The sequence below is a fragment of the Micropterus salmoides genome, unplaced genomic scaffold (genome assembly GCF_014851395.1).
Source record: "Micropterus salmoides isolate LMB-PRFRI ecotype aquatic unplaced genomic scaffold, ASM1485139v1 Ms_hic_scaffold_2, whole genome shotgun sequence".
NCBI lineage: Eukaryota > Metazoa > Chordata > Actinopteri > Centrarchiformes > Centrarchidae > Micropterus > Micropterus salmoides.
In genome coordinates this window covers 22455526-22474547 of record NW_024041150.1, presented here as the reverse complement: position 1 = coordinate 22474547, position 19022 = coordinate 22455526, and the positions used below count along the sequence as shown (strand labels likewise).

The following is a 19022-nucleotide window of genomic DNA, read 5'->3' as shown; positions in this document are numbered from 1 at the left end:
GACTGGATGAAAGCACACATATGGTCTGTTGTTCACCTTCCAGATAGGAAGGAGGACCTGTAGAGGTTGTAAAGTAGTGACAATCAGAGTAGCCTACGTTTTTTGGTCCTTGAACTGATTTTAGGAGCATTTACTGAAACTAACTCTGAGCTATAGGCCTAACGGTTACATACTATTGTAAAATTAACACTAATTTTGAAAAAAACAAATGAGAACAGCAAACAGCTCTGTTTTATTCTGGTCTCTGTCATGCTTCTGCCACACTTTCTCTTTCCCCCATCTGCTGCTGTGCTCTTCTACGGGAGAGAGAGTAGGCTATCAGTTCTTGGTATTGTAATTTAGAATGTAATTTCGATTTAACAGAACTGCTGTACATATTTAGTGTAGGCGAGAGAGTGTAGAGAGTGAAAGCAGTCATAATGATGAAACGCATGATTATAAAGGGATGCACAGGTCTACATCCCCTGTGCTGACGTGTATGGGTTCCCTCTTTTCCACGCATGCGTACAGCGCCAAATACGCTCATAGCCGAATGAAGTTAGACAAAAACACAACAACCAAAACCAGAAGTCCAGCTGTTTATTTTTCAAGATAAAAGCATAACATGACGTTTTTCAAACAAATAACACGGGTATACAGAGCATCAAATTTGTTTTACTAAGATGTAAAAAGTACGGTTTTACAAACGAGTGTTGTGTTAGCGTCATTCATATAGTGTAATAACGTTTATTCGCCGTAGATGGCTTTATTTTGAAATATATGCACTGTGTCGACACTGCTGGTTTGCGTCGCGTAACCAGCAGAGTGGACCGGCGCTCTGGTGTAGTTTGACGTGGCACTCTGCTTTCACTGAGGGCAGTAGGCAGCGAAGAGGACTCTGCCCAATATTCAGGTAAATACCACCACGACAACATTTACACGTAGCCAGAATAAATGTGTAATTCCGTCTCAGGCGAGGCTTTGTTTGACTGCTTATAAGCCTTTAAATGAAAGCGCCTCTTGTGCAGTGGAAAACTTTGTAGTAATTTCCGCGTAGCTAGCAAGATGCTCTCTCTCGCTCTGTCAACGTGTTAATGTTCATCAACACTTGACGAGGTGCCGTGCTGTCACGTTAACTGCGCTGTTTCGACAAGGTGTGAAGCCGTGCGTTTTGTAGCCACAGTATTGTGCTAAAAAGAGGACAACATGTGTGTCCGTTCAGCTGGATCTGAGGAAGGCAGGGATGCTGTCAGATGTTTAACGTTAGCCATCATAACGGTCTTTGACGTGGCAATTCTCGGAAGTGTCAGATTAACAACAGACAGGTCAATTAACTATTGAGCTGAAGACATAACCACGGTTATTTCTTTTTCCTTATGCTTTCTGTTTGGGTAACATGTGTTCACTTGGTTTATTATGTAGCAATAAAGGGCTTTCGTGGAGTTGTTAGTACGCAGCTGTTATTTTTGTTGACCCTACTCAACCGGAGTTCAACTTGTTTAAATAGTCCATACAGACCAACTGCTTTTATAACTCATTATTTACTGCGTCCCAGATGACAGAAAAACTCATAGTCCATTGACAGCCTGTAGGTCAAAACTTAGACAAAGTGCAAAAGGTGCGGTTGGCTGCAAGAGGGTGTATAAATGGCCTTAATTATACAGGCCTAAATGGGTACTCATATTGCCTGTATTATGCAAATGTAAGGGTAAACACTGCAAGTTATAATAGCTGTGAATTAATTGTAGCTCTAACAGCAAAAACAGAAAGCGACAACTCATGTTTGTGCACTTGAAGACAATATTTGCGACGATAGGCCTGCCTTGCCTTATCTCTCAAGAAGAGATGCCAAAGGTCCAAATGATAGGGGCGCTGATGATAGCATGAGGTCATATATCAGCTGTAATTGGTGTGGCTTTGCAAACATGCTACATTTATGAAAGATATACATTCATAACATAGATGCAAACTGTCCCGAACAATTCATTTTCAGTTTCTATTTCTGTATCATTTGTTGTCATAAATTAAGTAGAAACACTAAAGTACATGTATATGTCATGCAGACTTTAAATTTCACTCTATCAACTTAACAGGTTGTTAAAACTCATTCACCCAGGCATGAGAAGACAGTAACAGTCATCCCATCAACATGAGTCAACAGGGTTATGTTGCTACACCCCCGTACTCCCAGGCCCAGCCAGGGATCGGGGGCTACCAAGGCGGATTTGGAACTGGTCCTGCACAGCCACACTATGGGCACTATGGGGGGCCGCCTCAGGTGTTCAACACTCCACCAACAGGTAAAGGACTTGTACTCTTGTGTTTAGATTGTTTACCGAATAACAAGGTTGTTCGGCTTTCATTTATCAAGTTCAATCTTGCCACCTAGCAACAGCAGCTCATTCATACTTGAATTGTGTCAGCTGAAGCAAAGCTCACACTTCCCAAGCTTTCAGAGATGATGTTTGCTGTTTTGGGCTGGCCGGCTTGAAGAATATGAGTAATGGCTCGTAACGTGTGGTAGTTTGCAGCTGAACGTGCTTTTGTATCATATATTTCATTATGTTTTATGTGTCATGGAGTGAAGTTGTGTGTCTAGCCTTTAAATAATTCATGTGCTGCACCATTGTGATAGTGCGCATGTTCTAGCACGAGCGAAGATACAGTGACTTTATTGGCTTTATTTTAAGTGTCACAACAACCAGCTCCATATGATTAAAGTGTAACCCCATTTTTGAAGTCCATACACTCTCAGCAGAAACACTGATATATTGAAGGTCTTTAGATAAAACACGGTCAAGATGATGTCAAAGAAACTGAAATGCTTCCTCGACAACAGCGTGGAGATCAACTGCAGCCACACTTTAGTCTTATCTTATGTACAATACCTTTGTTTTTATTTACTGTAAGAATGGTACTTTCTTGTCTGACACTTGTTTATGCTACTTTGTACACTTATCTATCTCTGCTCTTGTCTTTGCTCTTGCAAACCGCAATTTCCCCACGGTGGGACAAATAAAGGTTTTCTTATTCTTATACTTGACAGTGGACACAATGGACAGTGGGCAGCACTGGAACCAGATTGATGTTTGGATCAACAGTTTCAGTCAAAGAGATGTGTTCAGGCATTTATTTAAAAAGTCAGGTTTTTTTGAAGCCTTACTTTGGTGTGGATAACACCTCTGATACAGTGTAGACACATGTCTGTTACTCACTGCAGGTATGATGAAGCCAGTTTCCTCTGCTGCCGGTATGCCTCCACCTCCAGTGTCCAGTCAGTACAATCCAAACATCCAGCAGAATGGAGCACATCCACAAAGGTAACAATCTTCACTAAGCAGCAGCTGTTTGGCACAGCCACATTTCTCTCTGAAATCAACACAGGAAGATTATAAATGTGTAAGCATTGCAGTGGAAATACATGAAGGAATATATATAAAGATCATTAACCATAAGGGGCTCTTCATTGTTAAACTGAGTGATTGTCCAGGTAAAAAAAAAGTTTTAATCAGCAAGGATTAGGCGCAACAGATCTGTGTGGACCGTGTTTTTTCACATTGCATGTTACAGCTTTAAGTACTGTACCTGCTGTACATTAATAACTGTTTCTTATATTCCTCAGATACCCTGCGCCACCAGCTGCTTCTGCAGCTTATGGACAACCTCCACAGTCCCCATACAACAACATGGCCTCTGCGGCCCCGCCTCCAGCGCAGCAGCTCACCAATCAGATGAGTGCCATGAACCTGGGCAACTATGGTATGTTTGATATGTAATGATTTATACTTCATACTTCAAGGGATAAGGCGGGGCGTTGAAAAATTACAGCAAGAATGGACTCACCAGATTGTTTTAATTGTCTGAATTTCCTTTCTCACTTGTGTAGCCCCAGGTCCCATGCAGAGCGCTCCTCCTCCACCAAACTCTGTAGCCCAGCAGCCTTTCCAAACAGCCCCTCCTCCAGCGATGGGCCACCCACAGATGCATCCAGGCCTGCAGTCCCCCCAGATGTCCCCCCAGATGTCCCCACCGCAGTCACCCCCACCGATGGCAGGCATGGGTAGACCCTTCCCCGGACCACCTCCTCCAGGACCTGGAGGTTTTCAGCAGCCCGGTCCAGGAAGTGCTGGTCCACCTGGATACCCACAACAAGCAGGTAACTGTAAACCAAAAAAACAGGGACGGAGGATTTGTGACACTGAGCTTTATAAATAAAATAGACTTGACTTGACTCACACCAGTCATAAGAAGTATTCTGAAAAGGATATTACAGCTTTTTTCATGTAAGATTAGTTACTTACACTACAGTTATTAATTTAGCTGACGCTTTTATCCAAAGCGACTTACAATTGCCAAGTGTGTCAGAGGTTGCATGTCTCTGGAGCAACTAGGGGTTAAGTGTCTTGCTTAGGGACACATTAATGGATGTGTCACAGTGGGAATTGAACCTGGGTTTCTCACACCAAAGGCATGTGTCTTATCCACTGCACCATCACCACCCCCACTTATTCTCAGCGGATGGATTGTGTGGTCAGAAATTAGCCGAAATATTTGAAACCACAACACAGTAAAAAAAAAAAAAAAAAACATATAGCCATTTACGACAGAAAATGTCTTTGAGGCTTGATTTTCCTCCGAGGTTGCTCTGTGTCATAGAACAATTTTATATGTTGAATAGTCGGCGCAGTCGGATCAGAACTTATTCTACAGCTTACATTTAGTCAACAAAACAGAGCTCTGCTGCACACACAATTCTGACCTTCATGCCATTTAACAGCCAGTATATATCCTGTTTTGATGTACAGGTCAGTTTGGGGGACAAATGGCCGGGCCCCAGCCAGGCATGCCAGGGGCCTTCCCTGGAGCACCAGGCGGACTGGCGGGACCCCCTCAGAAGAAACTGGACCCTGACTCTATCCCCAGCACAGTGAGTTGACTAATAAGCAAACTTGATGAACATTGCGTTATTTTTTTGACATGTATTTAAGCAGTAACTGTTAATGAAGTATCTGTTTGTATCCTATTGTACTGTAATGCATAACTTGCCTGCTTTAGACCCAAGTCATTGAGGATGACCAAGCAAAACATGGGGGGCAGGTCTTCAACACAAACGTCAGAGGACAGGTTCCACCTCTGGTCACCACTGACTTTACAGTACATGACCAAGGTAATAACATGTAAACTTTTCTTTAAGCACAAACATTTTTAATAGATGTTAATCTGTTGCAACTGTAGGTGAACATCCAATTATCCCGATTAAAACAGTTTTCATATATTTGGAGGGGGGAATAAGACTTTTTTAAACACATTTTTTTAATACTTGAGCACATCGAGTTAAGTCATTTCTGTCATTTGTGGTATGAACTTTATAATTTCTAGGCTTCTGCTCAAAATAATGACATTTCCATGAGAATTTTAATTACTGACTGATCTAATTATTATTTCTAGTAATGGTAAGTTAAACATGGAGAATTATAGCCCACAGGCATTTGAGAGTTGTAATACAGATGTGCTCTGTCGTAATAGTGACGTCATTAACCCTCCTTTTTGCTAATCAACAGGCAATGCCAGTCCCAGGTTCATACGCTGCACCACCTATTCCCTACCCTGCACCGCCGACCTGGCCAAACAGTGCCAAGTGCCCCTGGCTTCCATCATTAAACCCTTTGCCAGTTTGCCAAAGAATGAGGTAAGTCATGGTTTCACATTCTAACTTAAGGCCAGTTGCACCATCTAAAAATGATCAAATAACTTCAGCGACACATAATCATCTGTTACGATAAACAAAAAAGAGAGAGAGAGAGAGAACTGAATAGATTCCTAGCTTCGCTGTGCAAAAACACATTTTCCTGGTGGGAAGCATCAGTCGCCGCTTGAGTAGGCTGCGTCACCGCCTTGTTTCCTGACTTTTGATGATTCTTTTCTGATGCATTGATGTTTACTCAAATATTTTCAGTCAAGCTGTACTTTTCGCATTTCCACGCAGACTTTTGAAAGGAAAGAAAATCATAAAACGCAAAAACTCTTCTTGGGTGGGCCTACATTCTATATGTGGCAAACGGCGCACACAAAAACACTGAACCCACACCAAAGCATTTCTATCCGCAGAGCGCACTGTGTCATCTCAAGAATGACTTATGAATGACTAAAGAACACTTGTGGTAGACCCCAACTTCTTGCATTTCCCCAGAAAGGATTTTTCTATATTCTCTAATTTGAGGAGTCAAAAATCTAGCTCTTAAATCTCACTACTACAGGCCTTAATTGAGACACAGGGTTTTGTTTATGATTTTTCCACTTTGGCATTTACCTGTAGAATTGAGTTTGGTATTTTCTTTTCTTTTAATTTTCTTTTATTTAAAAAAAGCCAATTTGGAACATGCAACCACCAAATATACTTGATAGATGTCTCTGTATACTACAAAAGTTCATTACTCTCGTGAATGACCTCCTTTTGGTTCATATGTGATCCAAGAATCCTGCCTTAGAAATACCCCCCCCCCTTGTCCCAGGCACCGACTGGCCTTTTTAGGCAATGTTAGCTTTCTCTCATCTGGCATAAGGCTAATTAGCGAATGTCAGATCTGCAGGGACCACTGAAGAAGAAAGGGAAGTTTATACAAAAGGAATCAAACTTGAGTGCACTGCAGATTTGATTCCATCGAGTGCAGCATGGAGCATAGTCACACATACACATACAAAGAGCATGTTGTTGTTGGATGCTGTATGCATAAGTTTTGTGATCCAACAGGTTTTGTTCTCTGCACTGGTAAACAACTGGGTTATTAAAACAATGTAAACACTTTGACTCTCCACGTTAAACTCTCCAGTCTGATAATAAATCTGCTTGCTGCATTGTCTGCATGTGTATTAGGGTAGGTGAGTCCATTTGAGGCAAACATTTTTAATGAATGTGTTAAATAAACAGTGGGTTAGGGTCAGAGGCCTGCTTACAGTACTCAGTGACAGTGCTTTAATTTAGGAACAGCTGTTGAAAACTAGACCATGAAGTCTTGTGTGTGTCCCTGCATAGACTCCTCTATATGTTGTGAACCACGGCGAGACGGGCCCAATCCGCTGCAATCGATGCAAGGCCTACATGTGTCCCTACATGCAGTTTATTGATGGAGGTCGTCGCTACCAGTGTGGTTTCTGCAACTGTGTCAATGAAGGTACAATACAGTGTCAAAAAAAATACATGCACACTGACTTTTGAAATCAAAACGAAAAGTAATTGACTTTACTTTGAAGAACAGAAGAAAGACAACAGGGCAGTGTTAAACTGAAGATATTATGCAGAGTTCTATGTTCAGTTGTATTTCTTTGTCTTGCTGTAGTGCCAGCCTTCTACTTCCAACATCTTGACCACATGGGCCGGAGGGTGGACCTGTATGAGAGGCCTGAGCTGTCCCTGGGGTCCTACGAGTTTGCAGCCACCCTGGAATACTGCAAGGTGCAGAACAACTACTAACATCCATTGACAACTACTCAATACACATTATGCAGGGGGAATTACCTTGAAACAGGCACTTCATTTTAGGGACTGTTTGCTGGAGTTTTAAAAAAATGATTTAACACAGAAAGTAAAGTGTCATAAAAGTTTTGTCACTTGAAATAGACTCTATGGAGGCTGAGGGTCAGAGTGAGCTGGCAAAGTTGAGTCACTCCTCTGGCCTACTTTTGCTCTGTTTATTAAGACTTATACACAGCCTCTGCAGGCCAGCTATTAGACAAAAGCCTGCAAGTTGAGTGTCTTGTCATGGGTTGTACAGTAACTGGGGAAACATAACAACGTCCTCCTGACAGACCACACACACTATCTCGCCCTCCGTTCAGGGATTCATAACTGTCGTGGTGTCCTCACAGAAACATCTCTGGGATTAGAGAACTAATAAGAGAAGACCCCAGGCTTTGGGCCTCTGTGTATGATGATTAAAGCCTTCATTTAGGTGATCCAGGACTGAAAAGGGGAATCCTTTGTTTGCTCATAACCGCTTTATTCAAGAGTTCACACAATAAAACATTTCTTTCTCATTTCCTTTTGAAATGAGATATTTTATGCTGCATGCCTGTCAAGCCGCGTTACACCTGCCGCCTTCTTCTCCCACAGAACAACAAGCCCCAAATCCTCCTGGATACATCTTCATGATTGACGTGTCCTACAACAACGTTAAAAGTGGACTGGTCAAACTGATATGTGACGAGCTGAAGACTCTGCTGGAGAATCTGCCCAGGTACACACAATGAATCACAAAAAAGGATTTTAATATATATCATCTGCTACATTAGGTGCCATGCATACGGACTCCTAGAGCCCAGCATAAGAGACTAGCAGAACTTCCACATCACCACTTTTCCACATCAACCAAATCCTCAACATATTCAAGTGTCCCAGAATCAGTTTAAAATATAAACTAAATGCTGTTCATATCCAACATAATATACCATGCCCAATAAGGACTTCCCTTAAGTCTTCAACACACAACCAACTATTTGTTCTCATCAGCTGAACATGCTCGCATGAAGTTTTGCAGAAATCAGTTAGGGAGGGTGCTGAGCCTGCCAGAAATAGAAAATATGGTGAAAGCTCTCATCTCTGAACGGCATCCAAAACAAAAAGCGTGTTTTCGTACAGCCAGCTCTGGTTTTGTGTGTAAGCATTTCCCCCCACAGAAGTGAGTTTTTGATTTATCACAGAAGAGAGAATGATGTACTTGACCTCCTTACTCATAAAATAACCACCTCCATTAGAACCAATAGTTCCAGCAGCAATATAGCCATATTTGTCTACTGCCATGACATCATCTTTAAAACACTTAGTAGAAGTGTACTTCAGTTAAGCCCCCCCTCCTCTTCAGCTATGTTTGAATCTTAACTTCTGTTTGTACAGGCTCTAAATTAAAGCATTTGGACACCATGCATTTTTATATAGTTCATGTAATTCTGCAGTATTTAATTTAATCCCCTCCAGATAAAGCTAGAGCCTGGTTTAAGTAAATGCAGATGTAGACATGGAGTCACTGGTATCACTGGTATTTTTAATCACTGTCTGGTATGAGAAAGAACAGAATAAACTCATCCCTTCTGAGTCCGTTATTTCCAGCAGCACCTGCGGCTGATGTTCACGGAGGAGCTGTGGGCTCATGGCTGACCAGCAGCATATTTACTTCTAAGGACGTTTGCAACGGTTTCAAGCCACATTATATGTTTCTCAGTGTGTCTGTATGATTTAGGAAGAGAGACCTACAAACTGCAGTTGGCAGCGTCAGTAAAGAACGCTTTTAAATGACTGTGATGGTGAAAGGTTTTCTGATGTACAGTTGTGGTTCAGCTACCCGTTCCACACCCCATGTTCAGAGTGTTCTGGTAAATGTCAGGGGTTTTCATGTTTTTATTTCTTTTAGTAGCACTTCATCTACAGACAAAAGACATTTTTTGGTAACGCTTTATTTCATAGGTCAGTCTTTTCTTAATTAATGAAACGAAAACGTTTCTGTAATATGGTACTAAGTAAAGTGAAAACAGACCGTGCTAAATTGTTACACTTCCTTAATATTCTCTTATCATTCTCATCTTTTAGTCAGTACTCAGCAAATCAGCTAAACATCACATTTGTCTTTATGCAACCATACAATTTAATGCAGATGAAAAATAAAGTTTCCAATAACATTAATATTTACTTTGGTTTAAATGAGGCAGTTCTTTCACGGACATGTATTGTTCCTATAAATGGTAAAAATGTACATTGTTCTTTCCAGAAATGTCCCCGCGGAAATATTTAGGAAAATACAGACATGTCAAATAAAGCATTGCCCCTTTTTCTAATAGTAAATGTAGAAGCAAGTTGGCTATAATACTGAGAGAAATGGACAAAGAGGGAGTAAAAAAAATGTAAATAGCAGGCATGACTCACAAGTAAATGGGTTTGGTTGTTTTCTTTACCGACCAACATTTGCTCGGCTTGAGTAAACCTGTAGCTGCTATTTCCTTCCCCTCTCTCTTTGGATCACCAATTAGGACGTTGGCTTAAACATTGATAAAAAGAAAGTCCATCACGGATGTTTACACTTGCCAGTTTGACTTGGTTTGTGAAATGGCCCTTTTATTTGGTGGACAAGTGCTTGAAATGGATGAAATGGATTTTCTGCTATGTAGTAGAAATATACAAAAGGTCTTGAAAGCAGTCATGGAGTAAGATATCAACAATGGCTGCGGTTTGACAGTGAACTCTTGTAAATTGTAAATCAGCTTTGACATCAAACTAGATTTTATACACTGCACGCACGGCGCCATTGCAAATAACATTTCAGCTGATTTACTAGAAATGTCCTGGACCTCACTGATGCTTGTTCTCCCTCACCAGAGAGGACGGCATGGAGAGCTCTGCGATCAAGGTTGGCTTCGTCACATACAACAAGGTCCTCCACTTCTACAACGTGAAGAGCGCTCTGGCCCAGCCCCAGATGATGGTGGTTTCAGACACAGCTGAGATGTTTGTCCCGCTGCTCGACGGCTTCCTCGTCAACTACCAGGACTCGAGGGCCGTTATCTCCAAGTAAGAAACAACTTTTGATTAATTTGTTGAAGAAGTGGTTATCCTGGATGCCCCACGCAGTAGAGGGGAGAGAGAATTAGGCATGTTGTCCCCCAAGTTTAAGTAGTTTTAAGTAGTAGTGGGCAGTGGTGGCTTGTAACTATGAGGTTGCCGGTTCAATCCCCAGACAAGCAGGATAAATCTGGGTGTGAAAGTAAAACAAGCAGTGCTTGCCCTCCCTCAATTACCCCTCCCTCAATTACCACCACTGAGGTGCCCTTTAGCAAGGCCCAAAACTCCAACTGCTCAGTGGCCAGCAGACCAAGCAGCGATTGTACTGGGCAGCTTCCAGGTGTGAATGTGTAACGGCGTGATTGTGATCAGGGCCTTCCTGCAAATGAGAGGTTGCTCTCAGTGAGGTCTCTGAATAAATATAGGTTAAATAAAAAAAGTAAATCATAATACAGTAGATGAGTCTATTGCAAGTCAGCTGGCTGTGAGTTACAACGACAGAGCCATAATCCTGTCCCTCTTCTCTCTAGCCTCCTGGACCAGATTCCTGATATGTTTGCCGACACCAACGAGAGCGAAACGGTCTTTGCCCCCGTCATCCAGGCTGGCATCGAGGCATTCAAGGTTAGCAACAGTGTGACATCTGTCAACATAAAGTGGGAGACCATGGGCCTACTGCAGCTTAAATCTTAACAAAAGAAAAATTGCACCCACAAGATTGAAATATTTAGACAAACTAAAACAAACGTATCGCTCACCCCGACTCTGGCATCAACGCCTGAACTCATTCGACCTATCAGCTTGGCGAAGATTCTTTTTTTTTTTCTCCTCCTGATATGTTTGTGTTTATTTTCGAGTCCAAGTCCGTTTCCAGTGATGTGAGGTCAGTCTTCTGGAGTGCAGTAAAGGAAAAGTTCACACACAGCTTTTAATTGGAAGCAGTTGTGACATTACACAACAGCAAAGAGCCTGAGACGTATTTATTTGTTCATGCCTGTCCATGTTCAGAATTTTAGTTTGGGCACTGCTTACATCTTTTCTTTATCCGGGGGGGCTTTGTAAATAAGGTTTATTATTATGAGAAGAAGAGGATCCTCTGCAGGAGTGTAAAACTTGCACCCTGTAACCTCACGACTTCATTATAACGCTATAAACAACGCGTCACAGCAACACGGCCTTCTTTTGAGAATATCATCATTGTCTCCCTTCCAGGCAGCAGAATGTAGCGGGAAGCTCTTCATCTTCCACTCCTCCATGCCCACTGCCGAGGCTCCCGGCAAACTGAAGAACAGGGATGACAAAAAGCTGGTCAACACTGAGAAAGAGAAAGTGAGTAGCTTGTTGCACAGTGTGTTCTCCAAATACAGACTGCTGCCAAATGTAGATTGAGTAAACAGCCATTGCAGGCCAGGGCTCAGTTTTAAAACTGCAACAACAAAAGAGGGTTCTTACCAAATTATATAAATGCCCGTCATTACAAGAAACCTAAGTTTTGAACTTCATTTTGAAATTATTATATTTAAACGTGTGCTCTTCTGCACGAGAGAGTAGGATCTGGTGGGTGATGTCTTGAAGCTTTATTTGAAATCTGAGACTGCTTCTTCAGGGGGCTGCTGACTTGCTCTAATTATGTTGTCTGTGTTTTCCCCTAGACCCTGTTCCAGCCTCAGAAAGGAGTGTATGAGCAGCTCTCTAAGGAGTGTGTTGCGCAGGGCTGCTGCGTGGATCTCTTCCTCTTCCCCAGCCAGTACGTAGACTTAGCAACCATGGCAGACGTGCCCTCGCACACCGGAGGCTCCGTCTACAAGTACAACAACTTCCAGGTACAACATTCAGCAGGTATACCGGTTTACAGTAGCACATACAAGGACATTGACAGTGTTGCAGACAGACTTTTTTTTCCTCCCCAGTTTTTATTTCTTTAACACACAGGCAAAGACATTTGCAGCCTAATAAAAAAAATAGTTGTAGCCACGTAATGACTTTGGCTCAGGACCCGCAGTCTATTATAGACCTGTCCCATAGGAATGGTGGAACAAGCATGGGAAATTGCTCCAAACTTTACAAACACACCACATCCTGAGGCAGTACAATGCAGTTTAACGCACATGGCCTAAACCTACACTGAAATACATTATAAATAACAGTACAGTGCAGGCATTAATCACATAATATGTCACTAAGAGCTACATTATTTTATCACTCCATAAAAGCTAAATTATCACAGTTAGTGTTCATGTATTTTTCACTTTCTCCCAAAATGACAAAACAAATCACCTCTTGTGGTATTAGACTGAATTACTTGAGGTACATTTGTGTGCGCAGTTTAGTCCCGTGCTGTCATTGACACAGGACTGAACTGTGACAACACTGCCACCTGCTGGTTGAAGCTTGTGCATATAAAAATATCTGCTGCTCACTCAAATGCACTCGGATGTTGTCGTCAGGTGGAGACAGACGGGGAGCATTTCCTGAGAGACCTGAGGAAAGACCTGAAGAAAAGCATCGGATTTGACGCCATCATGCGCGTTCGTACCAGTACAGGTAAGAAATGGAATGAGACTTTAGCACTTACAGTTTGCGATTACCCAAGATTACCCATGTGCTACAAGGAGATGAGCCCAGTATTGTACATTTTTCTGTATGCGTCTTCCCTCAGGCTTCAGAGCAACAGACTTCTTCGGTGCCATCCACATGAACAACACCACAGATATAGAAATGGCAGCTGTGGATTGCGATAAGGTCGTGACCGTGGAGTTCAAGCACGACGACGCGCTCAGCGAGGAGACCGGGGCGCTCATGCAGGTACGTGCCTGTACTTGCAATTGCTTTCGGTGCTGTCAGGAGTCAAATCCCTGAGGCGGCGGTTCTAACTTTAGTTTGCACCCCGTTTTCCCAGTGCGCCTTGCTGTACACCACCATCAACGGGCAGCGACGTCTCCGCATCCACAACCTCAACCTGAACTGCAGCTCGCAGTTGTCAGAGATGTTCAAGAGCTGCGAGACCGACTCCCTCATCAACTTCTTTGCCAAATCAGGTGGCTGTCCTTTTACGTTTACCGACACTAAAATTCACAAAGCTAGTCTCTTCACGGCTTCATTTTATCTTTAAATTTGCATTCTTCATAGCCACACACACTAACTTGAAACATCCTTTGCTGACACTGAAACAGGAAGAAAACTGTTTTGTCTCCCATGATTCTTAAACAGTCCATTATTTGAGGTCAAGCCACCCCGCACTGTCAGCTCTCTTTATTTGCAGGTCTAACGTAGTGCAGACGTGGCCTGCTGATGTACTGTGCTATCATCCTGACCTTTGTTGAATTTCCCCCACGCATCTCTCGATGATCCACTAATGTTCGCAGACTTATGAGTAAAAGAATGAGTTGTGAAAATAAGGACCACATGTTTCACATAAAGTACTGATGACAGAGGCTTTCTGTAATCTGCACACAGCGAAGCCTCAAGTACAGCTGGATTACTGACCTTCAGTTGCCTCCTTTCATTCGTCCTGTTACTCTTCAGCTCCCCCGTGCTCTCTTTCTTCTGCGCCTAAATCTTTTTTTCCCCTCATCTTTCATCTTTTTGCATTTCACTCCCCTTAGCTGCCAGTCAGGCCCCTGCCTCCCCCTCTCCTGTATTTTAACTAACCTTTTCTCGTGCCCACTCAGCTTACCGTGCCATGTTGAACCAGCCTCTGAAGAATGTGAGGGAGATCCTGGTCAACCAGACAGCCCACATGCTGGCCTGCTACAGGAAGAACTGTGCCAGCCCCTCCGCTGCCAGCCAGGTCAGTGCAGAACAGCGCTTGGGATGACATTTGTTGAATTTAGGCTTTGATTACAGGATACAAAGAACACCTTGTGCGTAGCATCGGGAACACAATAATAGAGCGACATTTTGACGCATGTGTCCATATGTAGCTGATCCTGCCTGATGCCATGAAGGTGTTTCCGGTCTACATGAACAGCCTGATGAAAACGGCTCCCTTGGTCGGCAGCACAGAGCTCTCAACAGACGACAGAGCCCATCTAAGGCTGTCGGTCATGGCCATGGGGGTGGAGGACTCACAGCTGCTGCTCTACCCACGCCTCACCCCGCTGGTAGGGGACAAACTCACACACACAGAGCACTTTTGAGACACTATCTTTTCATACTTTTTTTTTTTCCCCAACTATGCATTTATCTCCTATTGAGTCCCCCCCCTTTAAACTGACGTCAGTGAAGGGGGATGAGCTACAGAAAGATTTTCATATGACTAACCAATTAACCAAATAGATAATTTGGCGTATACAAGGGAACATGTGCATTTAGCTTGTGGGGGTCTTAAATGACTGCACTCTCCCATTTCAAGTGTTGTAATCTAATAAATGTCTTCTTTTTTTTGTTGCCAGCACAACATGGACGTTAGCAGCGAGGCTCTGCCCGCTCCGGTGCGCTGTTCGGAGGAGCGTCTGACAGACTCTGGCATGTTCCTGCTGGAGAACGGCCACTCCATGTTTCTGTGGCTGGGCCAAGCGAGCCCGCCAGACCTCATCCAGAGCATCTTTAACCTGCCCTCCCTCGCCCACCTGCAAGGACACATGGTCAGAATTTATTCAGTAGACCTCAGCATATTCATAAACAAATGAAACAGTACATGCTTTTTTACATGAGACATCTTCTTACCTCTGTGGTGCCCAGACGCATTACAGTATGGTGAGAGAACGTCTGGATGTTTAGTTAGGCGATGTGGCTTGGAAACAAGCACTTTATAACCCAGAAAGATCGTTGGAAATAAAATCTTACATCTGATCATGATTTGATCCAGTAGTGATCCACTGCACAAGTTAAATCTGTAAAATGAGCTCAAGTGACTGAGTCAACCATACTGGAATTAAACCCATAAACCTCACACAAAGTTTGACATTTATTTTCCAGGCAGAACTCAAAACAACATTTCAACATGTGGTGCCGGTGCATAAGAGGAGGAATGGAACGTAGAGCAGGAATGTGTCAAAGTAGACCAACTTTAGTCAGTATTAGCAATTCAGGGAAAAAGTAACAACTTCTTTTAATTTTGTTTTTAAGTGATCTCAGCTTTATAAAATCAAGGCTCGCTTCCCATCCTCTAATCAATACATCATGATGTAACAATGCTCTTTTACCCGTCCAAATATAATACATGTATACATGGACTTATTTAACCCTTACTATAATTATTCTAATTGTGTTTTGCAGTGTGCGCTGCCAGAACTGGACAACGCCTTGTCAAAGAAGGTCCGATCCATCATTGATGGCCTGCTTGAAAAGAGGCCTAACTCTATGAAGGTAAGATATCCACAGCAGCAATGTAAAAAGGCCTGTGCTTTAATTTGTCAAATGACAAAAACAGAACAAATTAATAAATACTAGAGAAAACATTAGCTGAGATAACACAGGGGGAAACAAATTGAATTAAAGCCCACTGCTTTTATTGATCTCTGCCTCCCTCTAGTGGAGCTAGTAAGTTAAAATGTCTCCCCACAACTACAATAGCCTCATTTAATGTATTTTGTTTTTATTATTGATCACATTAATGTATAAATGGATATGCTAAAATGTTTAAAAGTAAAAATAAATTGACACTCACTGCAGGCCCAGTGCTATTGAGCAGTTAGCATGGGTCGATTGCAGAGGAGGAGTTAGAATAACATTTATTACTCTAAATCTATAAGAATACGCTCACATGTCAACCTGCATTTGGACAAGAAATAGATCACATTTCTTCACTCTCTCCCCTCTCAGCTCCAAATTGTGAGGCAGAGAGACAAACCAGAGCTGTTGTTCCGTCAGTTCCTGGTGGAGGATAAAGGGCTGCACGGCGGAGCTTCCTACATGGACTTCCTTTGCTACGTTCACCGAGAGATCCGGCAGCTGCTCACTTAACCCCCCCCTCGGCCTCAGTGTCCCCCTTCCCGACTGTCCCGAGAGAAACGCGACGTCAAACGGACCATGCACAAATCTCACAGGGTCAGTCTCAGTTGGTTCCCTCTTGAGAACGGTCCACAGAAAGAAACTCGTTAAGTGTTTTACAGAGAAATGAGGAACCACGAAGAGCCATTTTGAGATTTTACCTTGAGGTGTCCAAAGCTGCCTTTCCACATGCTTTTGTTATCCTTTAGTACACACACAGTATCATCTTCAAATAACCACTTGTCACTTGTAGAACTTCCAAATGAAACTGGAAGAAGTTAAATGGACACAACACATCCTGCATTTCCCACACAGACACTTGTGTATGATGGCCTGCGGAGGCCGGTGTGACATCAGTGCCTGAGGCCGGAATGCATTTAGGCAAAAGGCCTGCTGGCAAAAGCAATACAACACATATCTCTGCTGTGCTGTAAATTGAGTTAAGTGGAGGGTTTTTTCATTTCACTGTGTGAAATTACAGTGTCAAGACAAGGGGTTATTTGTGGACAATACTGTGGATGTTCACTTTGAAACTCAATAAAGTGTGCCAGTCTTTGTAATACTTTCTCCCGTGAAGACTAAATATGTAAGGAGTCATTTTAAAATCTTTGTTTCTCTTTTAAATAATATAATAGGACATTTTACCGTATCTAAACAACTTGGAGGTTCCTACATTTTACCACACTTTTGCTGTCCTGATGGTAAGTGTACTTAAAATAAACATTTAAATAGTGTATCCACAGTACCTGGTACTTTATTATTTAGCAGAAGTTAAAGCCTCTGCTGCCAGGACTAGAAATGATTCCTGTCACTACACCATGAGTGATTCAGTTCCACACACACATGCCCCCCCCCCACCAAAAAAAAACAACTTGGTTTTTTGACCATTTATAGTAGAGGATTTCTGATCTTCACAGTGTGCGGTGACGCAGAAAACGTTTTGTTTGGGTGTTGTGAGGATAAAATGAAATGAACACAGCTGTTGCTCTACATAGAGAACAAGGACCCACTCATGTGTCCTGATGAAAAATGACACACGCTTTTTTTTCCTCCCTACACTGTACAAGTCAGAAGTGGAACTAAAAATTGACGCTGAAGGGAGACTTATCCAAGTTTGTAATGAGAAAACGGGAATGGGCTGCTAATGGGAGGAAAAGGGAGGAAGTTTAGGGAACAAATATATGAAGCTTTTCCTTAAAACTGTCACACAACAATCCAGCGAGGGGAAATAATCCGATCTGCTGTTGTTGGAGTGATTCATTTTGAGAAATACTTTTTTTTTTTTTTTTTTTTTCCAGCAGCTGACCTTCAGAACAAACTGGAAAGCAGTTTACCTGTCAGGACGCCACAATCGGCGGCTAAAGTGTCAGGGCAGTTATATTAGATTTATTAGTTACTATTGGGTTGTCAAATTTTGACTTTTAGTGTAAAGGAAGTTTACTGTTGAACCAAAACTAAGTATAAATCGTGTTACACCAATTCCTTTAATCTGCAAAATTGTCTTGATAATAATATGTAACATTTCAGTCTTGACTTTCAGCACAGTGACATACTGTGTTGCATTGCTATTTTTTATAAAAGGCAATTGCTTCAGTGTAATTCATGTATGCATTTGATAAATATTGTGCGATTCTGTGCATGTGCCTACAAAGTCTTTTTGTACATGAAATACACAATGACTCTTGTTTTCAAAATATTACCATCTGCCTTAAGTATATATATATATATTAGTCGTTAACAAATAATGTATGTCAAAATATGTGTCCAAGAGTTCTATGGCTGATTTCAATCTCTTTGGTTTGTATGCAACTTATCTCAGGTAATTTGAGTACCTTACTATTTCAAGTTGGAAGAAGTGATTTCAATTTAACTGGAAAGCTGGACGGTTGATGTTTTTTTAAATCTTTTTGAGTAGACTTGTGGAAATTCATGGGATTGGTGCGCCATGTATATTTTATTCCAAACTCAACAAATGAATTAAATTCTTGACATAACCATGCTGCTCAATGTTGTTGTTTAGCCTTCTACAGTACAGAAAGTTGATCAGGCAAACAAAATGAAACAAGCCTCTCTTTATGAATGAGTTTGAATATGTTTGTCTAAATACTGAACACAAACACAAAAATGAACACTAAAATATTATACACACAGCAAATAATATTCACGTTGTTCATGATCTTCAATGCAGTCCAGCGGTGTGTTATCCTCTTGCCACCACGAGGGGGCGCCAGATGCCTCTTCCTCAGACAGAGACGATTCAGAATAAAGTGCTTTTTGATCCACAACATGATCTGCTTATGTTGGACAATACATTTCTTCTGACCATGACGGTCATCATGAAGCATCTAAAGTCAATTAAACTGATTTAACGTGCATTTATCACACTGCTAAAGATATAGCTTCAGTTGTTCCAACATGATGTTTCTGTCCTCTCTAAGCTTAACAGTTTGAAAATGTGTAAAGTGTTAAAGAGCATTTCCTAGCTGAAAACCTAATAATGTGTATGCAAACACTTTTTTAAATGGCACTACTATAGTGTCTTATACAACCTTTCATGTATGTT

The 19022-nt window shown here is 42.0% G+C and overlaps 1 protein-coding gene across 1 annotated transcript; it reads left to right on the top strand.

Annotated features, from left to right (window-relative positions):
* Window positions 1-2128: 2128 nt before the first annotated feature.
* Window positions 2129-18453, top strand: sec24d (SEC24 homolog D, COPII coat complex component). The gene is given in 23 exon segments (XM_038730683.1): window positions 2129-2279; window positions 3200-3299; window positions 3602-3738; window positions 3866-4135; window positions 4785-4906; window positions 5035-5146; window positions 5541-5668; window positions 7013-7151; window positions 7317-7432; window positions 8090-8096; window positions 8099-8213; window positions 10343-10534; window positions 11056-11149; window positions 11738-11854; window positions 12178-12348; window positions 12973-13069; window positions 13185-13330; window positions 13425-13563; window positions 14197-14315; window positions 14449-14628; window positions 14920-15111; window positions 15746-15835; window positions 16292-18453. Coding segments are annotated over 23 exon segments (3075 nt in total). The 3' UTR covers window positions 16433-18453.
* The last annotated feature ends 569 nt before the right edge of the window (window positions 18454-19022 follow it).